General features: G+C 43.7%; 1 protein-coding gene across 11 annotated transcripts in view; it reads left to right on the forward strand.

The window, feature by feature from the left end:
* The first annotated feature begins 5,449 nt into the window (after nucleotides 1–5,449).
* Nucleotides 5,450–12,689, forward strand: part of ccdc180 (coiled-coil domain containing 180) — a 19,639-nt gene continuing 12,399 nt past the window's right edge. For 9 of the 11 annotated variants that reach the window (XR_003886572.1, XR_003886573.1, XM_029829355.1 and 6 more), the window contains exons 1-4: nucleotides 6,008–6,625; nucleotides 7,497–7,564; nucleotides 7,628–7,704; nucleotides 7,773–7,882. Coding sequence is in view for 9 of the 11 variants with exons in the window: in XM_029829355.1 (XP_029685215.1) it covers nucleotides 6,539–6,625; nucleotides 7,497–7,564; nucleotides 7,628–7,704; nucleotides 7,773–7,882 (342 nt within the window). In the remaining 2 variants the exon portion in view is untranslated. The other 2 variants (XM_029829356.1, XM_029829357.1) reach the window with 2 other exon arrangements.

Genomic DNA, 12,689 nt, shown 5'->3' on the forward strand with positions numbered 1-12,689 from the left:
GCGTGATGTGGAATAAACCACACCTTTCCATCACTCCGTTTTAGGTCTTCATTTGGTAGTTTTACAGCGTAGCCTTTGTTGATCATGTCGTTCATGAAGCTGACGTAGTCGTCTTTGAACGTCTGGTTCCTCTGAAGCTTCTTCTTCATGTTGAGCGCTCGCTGCTCTGCCACAGCTCTATTATTGGGCATTTTCACATCTTTGTTTTTCAACGGCAACCTGATTGAGTAGTGACCATTGACCAGCTTGGTTGACTCAGAGACTCGATCCACGAACAGCTGATCTTCCTTGGACATTTCCAAATGTTCTGACTGAGCGTTCTCAGGAAAATCACACTTGAATTGCTGAGCCCATAATTCATCCAGTCGAGCCACTGAAATGCGATTTGTCTTGATCTGTGGGCATCCATGTTTTGTCCGACTTCTGATGTTCTCTCGCAGCGGTCCGTTTACAGTCCATCCTAGTGCTGTACGTACTGCGTACGGTCCATCTTTGACGCTGCGGATTACTTCCTCTGGTTCCAGGGCTTTCGCCACATCAGTCCCAATCAGAAGACCGACATCTGCTTCGATTGAAGGGATTCGTACACCTAGCAGATGTGGCCACTTATCCACCTCTTCTTGAGTCAAAATGTTCTCTTTACTCACAGGGATAACCTTTTGTGCAAAAACTTCTGTGAGCTCAATAAAGTCATCGCCTTCCAGGCTGCTCAGTTCAAGGTCTGGTACAGCCTTGCAGAAGACTGTCTTTTGTTCTCCCATGGTGGTGAGTAGGATGTTCACATTTTTTCCTTGCAGGTGAAGGTCATTTGCCAGCTTGTTAGTGCAGAAGGAAGCATTACTTCCTGGGTCCAGGAATGCATAACAAGTCAGCACTTTGTTTCCCTTCCTTGCCTTTACTCTCACAGGAACGATAGCGAGGATGCTATCAGCGCCACCGGCCCCAATCTGGGGAGATACAAGGTTTATTAAAGGCTTTATCCACGTGTGTTCCTTTCTCTTGAGCCTTATTGTTTCCATCCACAACACCTTTCTCAGTTTTCTGTGGTTTTACCTCGATGGCCAGTGTTGTGATGTTTTTCTTTCCGCCTGTCCTCCCCTTCACATCCAGCCTGGCAAAATTGGGCTTTAACCGGCTCATTTATTTCACTGAAATCCTTTAGCAGTTCTTCGTATTTGGTCAACAGTTCCTTTTCAATGTTTTCTGCATTCACATCATCATCCATTAAAGCATACAGTTCGTTCCTTTTCTTTGTAAGTTGGCCCAGTATAGCTCTTCTTGTGGCTATTCTCATTTGCAAATTATGTTCCAAGAGTTGGTTTAACAACTCTCTTTTCTTTTTCCTCAGCTAGTCCTAATGTCTCCTCTGTTCCTTTTCCCGCCATGACTGCTTTGCAGACGGTACTTCCAGTTATTACACAGGTCCCTTTGCTAACCAACAGTCACTAGGCAGTAAAGACGAGCCTGTTGCTAGCTAGCACATTAGCTCTTACTCACGAGTCACTCGTAGCCACGTTCCCTCGTTGAATCTTGCAAACATCAATCCACAAACCTCTCCACAGGTTCCTTGTCCAACGTCAAGCAGGTTTTCTTACTAATGTAGAGGTTTGATTAGCTTGAGATCTAGCAGTGGCTTACTCATCCATCTAACGCTAGCAAGAAGTTGCATTCCACCGGCGGTGTCTGTAGCTCAGCTGTGCAGTTCCACAAATCCACTCAGGAAACGTTTGTAGTGAAGAAAAAATATAAAAAATCTCCAGGTTTATTTCCACAAAATTACAAAATGTTTAGGTCTGGCTAACACACTTGTTGCAACTAATTACTTATAGAAGAGAAAGAGAGATAGAAGTAAGAAAACCGTTTGCTTCTCCAGCTCCCCAGCACTGATTGCCCGCTCACGGTAAACAGGCACACCTGGCTCTATGCGGTCTTAAAGGAAAAGCTGTTGCGTTTGCAAAGTAAAGGCAATACAACTTAAATTACTGTTGACACACAATCGTGTGTGCATTTTATTAAAACGACAACAGGTAGAAAAAGAAACAAGTAAGAGCGGAAAAACCACACCCCTCTGCCATTAAACTCCCACTGTCCGTTAAAGGGACCGTGCCAATTACCCGACTTAGTTGTCGGCAAAATAGTGCAAGCGAGTGAGGAACTCATACATGGCAAAATGCTCAATAGGACTATGGCAATGGAACAGATATGAACAATTATGGTGAATTATGATATTTGAGTACATGAACAGCTGTAGAGAACCACGAGATACAAGTGACCGCTACAAAGCACTAATTTTATCAACATGAATTCAATTAGACATTTTAACCCTTTTAACCATTATAAAGTTATAAATGAAATGATTAACTATTAAATCTCTCTGTGCTTATATTATTGAATTATGCATTTTCTTAACACATTTTAATAATATGAACTGCATAACCATAAACTGTACTTCTGCCTCTACAGTCCCTTTAATCTCACATGTTCCAGTCTCTGCAACAGGATGCTGTGGTCAACTGTATCAAAAGCAGCACTGAACCAGCCTAGAGACCAGTCCATGATCTGAAGCTATACGAAGATTTTTAGTGACTTTAAGAAGTGCTGTTTCTGTGCTGTGATGAGCTCTAAAGCCTGACTGAAACATCTCAAACAGGCTGTTTCTCTGCAGGTGCTCCAGTAACTGAGTCACCACAATCTTCTCTAGAATTTTAGAGATAAAAGGAAGGTTGGATATCGGCCTATAGTTTGCTAAGACATCAGGATCCAGTGATGGTTTTTTTATGCAATGGCTTAATCACTGCCACCTTGTAGGACCGGGGTACATAACCTGTCACTAAAGAACCATTGATCTGGTCCAGAAGATAGAACTGCCTATCAATGGTAAAACATCCTTCAACAGGTGTGTTGGGATGGGATCTAAAAGACACATGGTGGACTTGGATTTCTGAATTAGCGATGACGCCTCAGAAAAATATATAGGGCTGAAGGAGTTTAAGGGCTCGTTGGAGAACCTGTATGTTCCCACAGTCAGCACATCTGGTGATGGTCCAGTTGTTGGGATGGCCTGGTTAGCTTTTTCTCTGATAGCTAGAACTTTATCAGCGAAGAAGCTCATGAAGTCTTCACCACTAAGGGAAGAAGGGATACGTGGATCTAAAACACTGACTCTTGGTTCATTTGGCCACAGCGCTGAAAAGAAACCTGGGTTTGTTCTTATTTTCCTCAATTAAAGAAGAAAAATAAGCTGTTTTAGCGTTACGGAGGGCCTTTTTGTAAACTAACAGACTGTCTTTCCAGGCTGCATGATAGCTATCTATTTTACAAGAATGCCACTTCCTTTCTAGTCTGCGAGCTTTCTGTTTGAGGGTCCTGATATGTGAATTATACCAGGGGGCACACCAACTCTGATTTACTATTTTCTTTTTCAGGGGGGGCAACAGAATCAATCGTGATTCTCAGTGAGGCTGCTGCACTTTCAGCAATAGAGTCAACCTCTGCAGAGAAGCACTTGGTGGTCCTGGGATTAGCACAGGGATCACTTCCTTAAACTTAGCAACAGCATTATCTGAAAGACATTTGCTATAGTAAGACTGTGCTCTGAGCATAGAAGAATCCTTAATCATAAATGTAAAAGTGATCAAAGAATGATCTGACAGGAGTGGGTTCTGAGGGAACACGGACACATGTTCTACCTCAACACCATAAGTCAGAACTAGATCTAGGGTATGGTTGAAGCGTTGAATGAGTTGGTTGGTTTATCTGCTGGAGGAAACCAACTGACTCAAGTAATGAAATGAAGCCATTTCTAAAGCTGTCATTTATAACGTCTACATGGATATTAAAGTCTCCAATGATAATGACTTTCTCCGTTCTAAGGACCAAGTCAGATAAGAAATCAGAGAACTCAGATAGGAACTCTGAATGTGGTCCAGCAGGGGGCCGATATAAAACTACAAACAAAAGTGGCTTTTCTGCCTTCCAGTTCAGATGGGTGTTGCCAAGAGTCAGGCTTTCAAATGAACTGGAACCATATTTTGGTCTAGGATTAATTAATAACTTGGAGTGATAGATTGCTGTCACTCCCCCTCCTCGACCAGTAACACGAGGAATACGATAATTAAGATGGATAGGAGGAGTAGATTCATTTAAGCTAACATACTCCTCCTGAAGCCAGGTCTCAGTTAGACAAAATAAATCAATGTGGTGATCCGCTATCAAGTCGTGCACCAACAGGGATTTACACAAAAGAGATCTAATATTTAATAGTTCACATTTAATTGTGATGTTAGTTTCTCCAAGTTGTGCTTTGGTATTAATTTGAATAAGATTTTGGTGATTGACCGCTCCCCTGCTCTGTGCTTGGTGAACTTTTAACCGTGGAACAGAGACTACCTCTATAGTGTTAAATATGTTATTGTTGGCAGATGAGGGTTCTATGGAAGCAGCAGAGAGGTGTGTAAGACTACAACTCTGCATCCTGGTCTGGACCCTGGATTGTCAGGTCACTTTGGGTCTAATAAAATTCGCCAAATTAATAGAAATGAGAGAGGCACCATGCCGTGTGCGATGGACACCGTCTCTCCTAATCAGACCAGGTTTTCCCCAAAAAGTGCTCCAATTGTCTATAAAGGCCACCTGGTTTTCGGGGCACCACCGTGACAACCAGCGACGAAGCGATGACATGCGGCTAAACATTTAAGCGCTGGCCAGATTGGGGAGGGGACAAGAGAATGCTACGGAGTCCGACATTGTTTTTGCGTAGCTGCACATCGACTCTATGTTAATTTTGGTGACCTCCGACTGACTAAGCCGGGTGTCGTTCGCTCCGACGTGAATAATAACTTAACCAAATTTACGTTTACGTCTCGCCAGCAGCCGTAAATTTGCTTCTATATCGCCCGCTCTGGCCCCCGGAATGCACTTGACTATGGTCGCTGGAGTCGGCTTCACGTAGCGCAAAACAGAGTCGCCAATTACCAGGGTTGGTTTCTCAGCGGGTGTGTCGCAGAGTGGGGAAAAGCGGTTAGCCACGGGAAGCGGTTGGTGGTGCACCGTGGGCCTTTGGTTTGGGCTACGCTTCCTGCGAACCGTCACCCAGCCGCCCTGGCTAGCTGGCTGCTGTCGGGGGACTGCTAGCTGTAGCTACGCTAGGCAGCTTTGCTACAGCTAGCTTCCCCTGGCTACCTGACCCAACTCCAACTAACTCCAAGTTGCGGAACCGCGTCTCGCCAAGTCTCGCTTCCCTAGCCGTAAATAAACTACACTTTCTGCACCTATTCCCTTCACTAAAGGAGGCAGAGGAGTAACTAAACATTTCACACACTGAACAGACAAAGACACCGGGTGAAACAGACGGTGAGGCCATGCTAATGCTAATAGTCGGCGGAGCCCTGTATTTGTTTAATATGGGTTGTTTCACACTGTTGTTATCAGGTGACTAGAATGTCCCAAGTGTTCAAATTTTAAGTAGAGTGAATACAACACACCGTGCACAGTACAACCAACGAACATTGAGAAGACAGGAAGTGACGCAATACGTTACCCTCATTGCAACATTCTTGCAATGTCCTGTCCTTCAAGGGAGCTGGATTCTTTTAAAACGTATCTTGAAAAGTTTCGCCTGGCTGTCTATTTCTCTGCTGCGTGTGTGTGTGTGTGTGTGTGTGTGTGTGTGTGTGTGTGTGTGTGTGTGTGTGTGTGTGTGTGTGTGTCGAGTTAAATAAACAATATTGTAGACACATATATATTCGTATATTTTGTCCTAGCTTGATGGTTAACCTTGAGGGTAACCTTTAAACTCTTTAGGGTTACTAGGTTTTTACTTATTTTTTGCGGACCGTGAACGTCACGAAGTTTGGCGTTGTCGCCATGGTAATAAAAGACGCTGAGACGAATACGAACAACGGGCTAATAAACGTGTGTGCCGGCAGCGTTTCTGAAGTTGTACCAACTGTTGGACGGTGAGGTGGGTGAAAACCAGCCGAGTAAGTCGGTAGGAACGAAGGTACGTGGTTCGCGGAAGGTACGAAAATAAGTGACAGAGTTTTGTTTGTTTGTTTATTTAAATATAAGCAGCTGATGGTTCCGAGCGGCTGCTGCCGGTTCTGAGGCAGGGGTCTGCACAGATCCCCTCCCCTAACTTAGGTTCGAGCAGGTTCGACATTAAGCGCATTCATTAATGATAATTCCATCATATCTTTAAATTAGTTTTGTTTCAAAGGCAACGATGGTGAACTTTGTTGCTTCAGATGTCAAGAATACAAAACGAGATAAATAAATAAAAAGTCTGAAGATCAAAGAGACTTTGATTCAAACAACAATTACAACGTTACATTGTGATAAAACAGCCCTCTACATCACTGAATCGATTAACCAAAATCAACAACCATGGAAGCAAGACACAAGGTGAGATACAGACAGCCTGGATTCTGCAGTTGCAGCAGCGGTGTGTGCAGGAGGATGTAGGGCTGTGAATGTAACATCTAAACCAGAGTTTTCCCCTCAGCAGTAATACAGGGAGAGGGACCTGAGTCAGGACGTAATGTACATAATTAACTGCTGCTTTGGCTCTTTCAGATGCCACAAATATCTGGTGCAGATAAAGAAAAGTGCAGCGAAGCTCCACAAGGTTTGAATTGTTCTCTCACACAGGATGTTGCTGTAAGTACACGAAAGGGGAGGAGGAGAGGTGCATTGTGGGGGGCTGGTGGAGGGCTGTGGCACCTTCCACTATTTCCTTTAGACAAATGTGTTTTTTAAGGTTTTTTCATTTGTCTTTTATCTCTAATTTCTGTGTATTTTACTAACACTTTTAACTGCATACAACATGCGCTGTACAACATCCTTTTAAACATGCCCTTAAATAAAGTGTATATAATTACCGTAATAATAACTTTAATATTGTTATTACCATTGTTGTTTGTATTATTTATACATTCAATTCATTATTAGTAATACTAATAATCAGCTCTTGTAAACATTGTCAGAGCTTCTGAAACAAGTGATTTACTAAGCTGAAAATCAAACATATTAGAATGTTGATGCATAGCTTTAAAGTTCCTGTTGCAGTCAAAAATTAGCTTTTTAGAAGCTCAGCATGAATTTGGCCTCAGTGCCAACGTTTCCTTAAAGGTTCTGCTACCTCCAGCTCATCCTGCAGCTGCAATACATGCAGATGTTCAGCCTGTCTGTGATGTCTGTGACGTAGGTGAGGGTGAAGCTGCAGGCCTGGACTCCAACAAACCATCTTCCTGTCTCCCAGAGACATAGCATAAACTCTGAGTGTCTGAAAGATAAAGAAAACAACACTCCATTATTTAATTGATCATTCAGTCTCACTTCTCAGTTCCTTTTCTCATGTCAGAAGTTATCTTGACACTAAACGTGGAGACTCAGATCAATCCTGAATGACACGACAGAGAACAGCATGGCTGATGTGGGCGTGGCTATGAGGGTCTGACACTGACATGGTTCTTCTTCTGTGGTCTTTTGTTGTTCAGGTGCAGCTGTCCAGGCCTCTGCTGGCTGCACGACAACACCCCACAGCAGAAGACAACACAGCCAGCAGGTAGACAGTCACCACCGTTGAGCCTGAACACACACTTTACTCACGTGCCCTCTGCCTGTCAAGGCGCTTGTGTCTCCAATCCAGCAGGCTGCATCAGTCTGAGGATGTTGAAGACGTCAGTAGGCTTCCCGTTGCACCAGGTTGGTATCTTCAGATGATCACAGCTGATCCCGACGGATCACATCTCCTCATTCTCACTCTCCTTCAGCAGCTGATCATCTCAGTTCTGACACCACTGATCGCCTGACCGAGCAAAACAGCAACAGACATCAAGAAGCTCTGAAACAATTTGAGACACAACTTTGTGAGCTCAGACAGGTATTACATACACCACTATACAAAGATACACACACATCCTGATAGCTACAGGTCCACACATGTACACGTCACACAGTTTCTCCACAGCTTCCATGGTTTTCTGGTCCTGTTGAGTACCACCTTGACGTGGTTTAGGGTCTTCATAGCATGGCAGTCTGTAATTCTGCTGTCGTTAATGTCCCACCACAATGTCTCTGATTAATGTTGGTCTGTACAAAGGTAGAAATCCTGATGGTATAAATAGTTTATTTCAGTTGGCAGCAGACTCCAGACCAGTGACGCGTGGTGAGGTTCATGGCTGGTGAGGCACTGACTCCTCAAGAGTCAGATTTACGATTGTAAGAACTGAAAAAAGCATCTTATTTCACCATTTTTCCAATAGCATACAACTACTGATAATGCTTCATATCCCATCTGCATTCCTCTTTCAATTGCACTCACAAACCAACACAAACATATACACAGGAACATATTTGTTCTATAAAGAACTTTATTAAATAGCTATGGATAGAGCACCCATCTTGTGTTTTGAGAAATTCATATATACCGTAAACAAATTAAAGTGCAGAGATGTGTGCAGCACAAATTTAATTTTGACCAACAGTAAGAATTTCTGTTATTTTTCAAACACACTCATTCTTGGTGCTTCAATAAATTTTAAAGCACCAGCGAGAAAGCACCTGCCAGCTTGCATACGCCCCCTTGAGTTGAGGAAGAGTACTGCCTGCCTCACCTGCTGACTTTTCTCTGCACTTTATTGTGCGATCAGAAGGAATAGTTTTCTCACACATGCATAAAAGACATTACATAGACTGCAGAAAGTCATGGTGTATAACGATTATTTCTGTAAAGTTCATATTAGCGATATGCTGAGGAACAAAAACTGGCACACGTCATGCAACCCAGTTTGCATTGGATCATGCAATCAGACGTGAGGCATAATTCGCCTCTGACTCACCCGGGATTTCTGCCGTGGATTTGATCTGTAAAAACAATTTTTACTCAATAAAATGGCAGAAATGTGTAGTCACACTCCAAATGCATTTTAACACATATCAGTGGAAAATATTGAGATTTACTTTTTTTGGTCCTCCCCTGACCGCACGTCACTGACTCCAGACTGTAGTCAGCCTTCCAGAACAGACACACAAAAGACACACCCGCTGAGAAACCGACCCTGGTAATTGGCGACTCTGTTTTGCGCTACGTGTAGCCGACTCCAGCGACCATAGTTAAGTGCATTCCGGGGGCCAGAGCAGGCGACATAGAAGCCATCTAAAGCTGCCGGCGAGAATGTTTAATCGCATGTCATCGCTTCGGAGCTGGCTGTCACGGTGGTGCCCCGAAAACCAGGTGTCCATTGTAGACAATTGGAACAGTTTTTGTGGAAAGCCTGGTCTGATTAGGAGAGACGTGTCCATCCCACCCGGGATGGTTCCCCTCTCATTTCTGGTAACTTGGCCAAATTTATTAGACCCAAATTGACCTGGCAAACCAGGGTCCAGTGGTAAATCAACCCTGGCAAACCAGGGTTCACCTCTCTGTTACTTCCATAGAACCCTCATCCATCAACAATAACATATTTAACACTATAGAGGTAGTCTCTGTTCCATTGTTCACCAAGCACAGAGCAATGGAGCGATCAATCACCATCATCTCATTAAAATGAATACCAAAGCATAAATAGAAGAAACTAACAGCACAATTAAATGTGGACTATTAAATATTAGATCTCTTTTGTGTAAATCCCTGTTAGTGCATGACCTGATAGCGGATCACCACATTGATTTATTCTGTCTTACTGAGACCTGGCTTCAGGAGGAGGAGTATGTTATCTTAAATGAATCTACTCCTCCTACCCATAACCAGCTATCATATTCCTCGTGTTACTGGTCGAGGAGGGGGAGTGGCAGCAATCCATCACTCCAAGTTACTAATTAATCCTAGACCCAAACATGACTCTAGTTCATTTGAAAGCCTGATTCTTGGCATCACCCATCTGAACCAGAAGGCAGAAAAGCCACTTTTGTTTGTAGTTGTATATCGGCCCCCTGCTCAGCCACATTCAGAGTTCCTATCTGAGTTCTCTGACTTCTTATCTGACTTTGGTCCTCACAACAGATATAGTCATTATTATTGGAGACTTTAATATCCATGTAGATGTTATAAATGACAGCTTTAGAAATGGCTTCATTTCATTACTTGAGTAAGTTGATTTCCTTTAACAGATAAACCAACCAACTCATAGCTTCAACCACACCCTCGATCTAATTCTGACTTATGGTGTTGAGGTAGAACATGTGTCAGTGTTCCCTCAGAACCCACTCCTGTCAGATCATTCTTTGATCACTTTTACATTTATGATTAAGGCTTCTTCTATGCTCAGAGCACAGTCTTACTATAGCAAATGTCTTTCAGATAATGCTGTTGGAAGTGATCCCTGTGCTAATCCCAGGACCACCAAGTGCTTCTCTGCAGAGGTTGACTCTATTGCTGAAAGTGCAGCAGCCTCACTGAGAATCACGCTTGATTCTGTTGCCCCCCTGAAAAAGAAAAGAGTAAATCAGAGGAGGTGTGCCCCCTGGTATAATTCACATATTAGGACCCTCAAGCAGAAAGTGCGAAGACTAGAAATATTTATCTGATAGATACCAGTTTGCCCATGTCCATGGTGTTCCCTCCTCATACAGTAGGGTTAGCCATGGAGTTCCTCAAGGTTCTGTACTCGGACCAATCCTCTTCACATTGTACATGCTTCCCTTAGGGAACGTTATTCGGCAGCATGGGATAAATTTTCATTGTTATGCTGATGACACTCAGCTCTATTTATCCATGAAACCCGAGGAGACAGAGAAGTTAGTGAAGCTCCAGACCTGTTTTAAAGACATAAAGTCTTGGATGTCTTCAAATTTCCTTCTCCTTAACTCAGGAAAAACTGAGGTCATGGTGTTTGGTCCTGAATCTCTCAGGGATAGATTAGATCTCATGATCACTCTAGATGGCATCTTCTTAGCATCTAGTCTCTCTGTGAGGAATCTTGGAGGAACTTTTGACCAAAATCTCTCCTTCAACTCACACATTAAAACAGTCTCTAAAAGTGCCTTTTTTCACCTGAGGAATGTCACAAGGATTAGAAAACTACTGACCTAACATGATGCTGAAAGGTTAGTCCATGCATTTGTTACTTCCAGGCTGGACTATTGTAATTCTTTATTATCAGGGTGTCCAAACTCCTCTTTAAGAAGCCTCTCCAGCTGATCCAAAATGCTGCAGCCAGAGTTCTGACAGGTATTGACAAAAGAGATCACATTACTCCTGTACTGGTGTCTCTTCATTGGCTGCCCGTTAAATTTAGAATAATTTTTAAAAGCCTTCTTTTGACCTACAAGGTCCTCAGAGGCCTAGCTCCATCCTACCTGGAGGAGCTAGTGACACCTTATCATCCCAATAGGCTGCTCCGTTATCAGAATGCTGGTTTACTTGTGGGCCCCAGAGTCTTGAAAGGTAGAATGGGGGGCCGAGCCTTTAGCGACCGGGCACCCCTGCTGTGAAACCAGCTCCCTGTCCTGGCACGGGAGGCTGACTCCATCTCTACTTTTCAAATCAATCTGTTTTTATATAGCGTCTTTTACAATCAAAATTGTTTCAAGGCACTTTCCAGAATCCCAGGGCCTACCCCAGACAAGCAACAGTGGCAAGGAAAAACTCCCCTTTAACAGGAAGAAACCTTGAGCAGGACCAGGCTCATGTAGGGGGCCCTCCTCCTGATGGCCAGCTGGGTAGAAAGAGAGGAAAAAGGGGAGGACAGGTAGAGGATAGAATAGAGAGGAGAGGAGAGGAGAGGAGAGGAGAGGAGAGGAGAGGAGAGGAGAGGAGAGGAGAGGAGAGGAGAGGAGAGGAGAGGCATAGAGCATAGAAATACATACAAAAATACTTTATATTGAATTTAATTGAATTGAATTGAATAAGCTGCCAGTTGAGTGGGTCAGCGGGGTCAGAGGCCATCATGCAGCTCTGAAGGTGGCGATACCTGTAAATGAATACAGAAGGAGGTGGGGGCAGAAAAACTACACAAGAATCAGCATAACTAGTCTGTTTGATGAGGAGGAGGAGAAGAGAGGAGAGGAGAGGAAACCATGACCCAGTGGGGTGACAGAGGCCTGTCAGGTGATCATGTTTCTGGACCCCGGCAGCCTTGGCCTATAACAGCATAGCTAAGATGTTAACCTAATGATTAGACGACCCCCTAAGTATGATAATTTGTCTGTCTATGATAGTAACTGGAACTACAGAATTAGTAACAACAAGCTTTTTCAAAGAGGTAGGTTTTAAGTCTGATCTTAAAAGTAGAAATGGAGTCAGCCTCCGGTACCTGGACAGGGAACTGGTTCCATAGCAGGGGGGCTGGTAGCTAAATGCTCGGCCCCCCATTCTACTCCTAGAGACTCTGGGATCCACAAGTAGACCAGCATTCTGAGAGTGGAGCGGTCTATTGGGCTGGTAAGGTGTCACTAGCTCCTCCAGGTAGGATGGAGCTAGGCCTCTGAGGACCTTGTAGGTCAAAAGAAGGGTTTTAAAAATTATTCTAAATTTAACGGGCAGCCAATGAAGAGACGCCAGTACAGGAGTAATGTGATCTCTTTTGTCAATATCTGTCAGAACTCTGGCTGCAGCATTTTGGATCAGCTGGAGGCTTCTTAAAGAGTTGATTGGACACTCTGATAATAAAGAATTACAATAGTCCAGCCTGGAAGTAACAAATGCTGATCTAATCTATCCCTGAGAGGTTCAGGACCAAACACCATGA

Source organism: Takifugu rubripes, chromosome 21 (assembly GCF_901000725.2).
Source record: "Takifugu rubripes chromosome 21, fTakRub1.2, whole genome shotgun sequence".
NCBI classification, from domain to species: domain Eukaryota; kingdom Metazoa; phylum Chordata; class Actinopteri; order Tetraodontiformes; family Tetraodontidae; genus Takifugu; species Takifugu rubripes.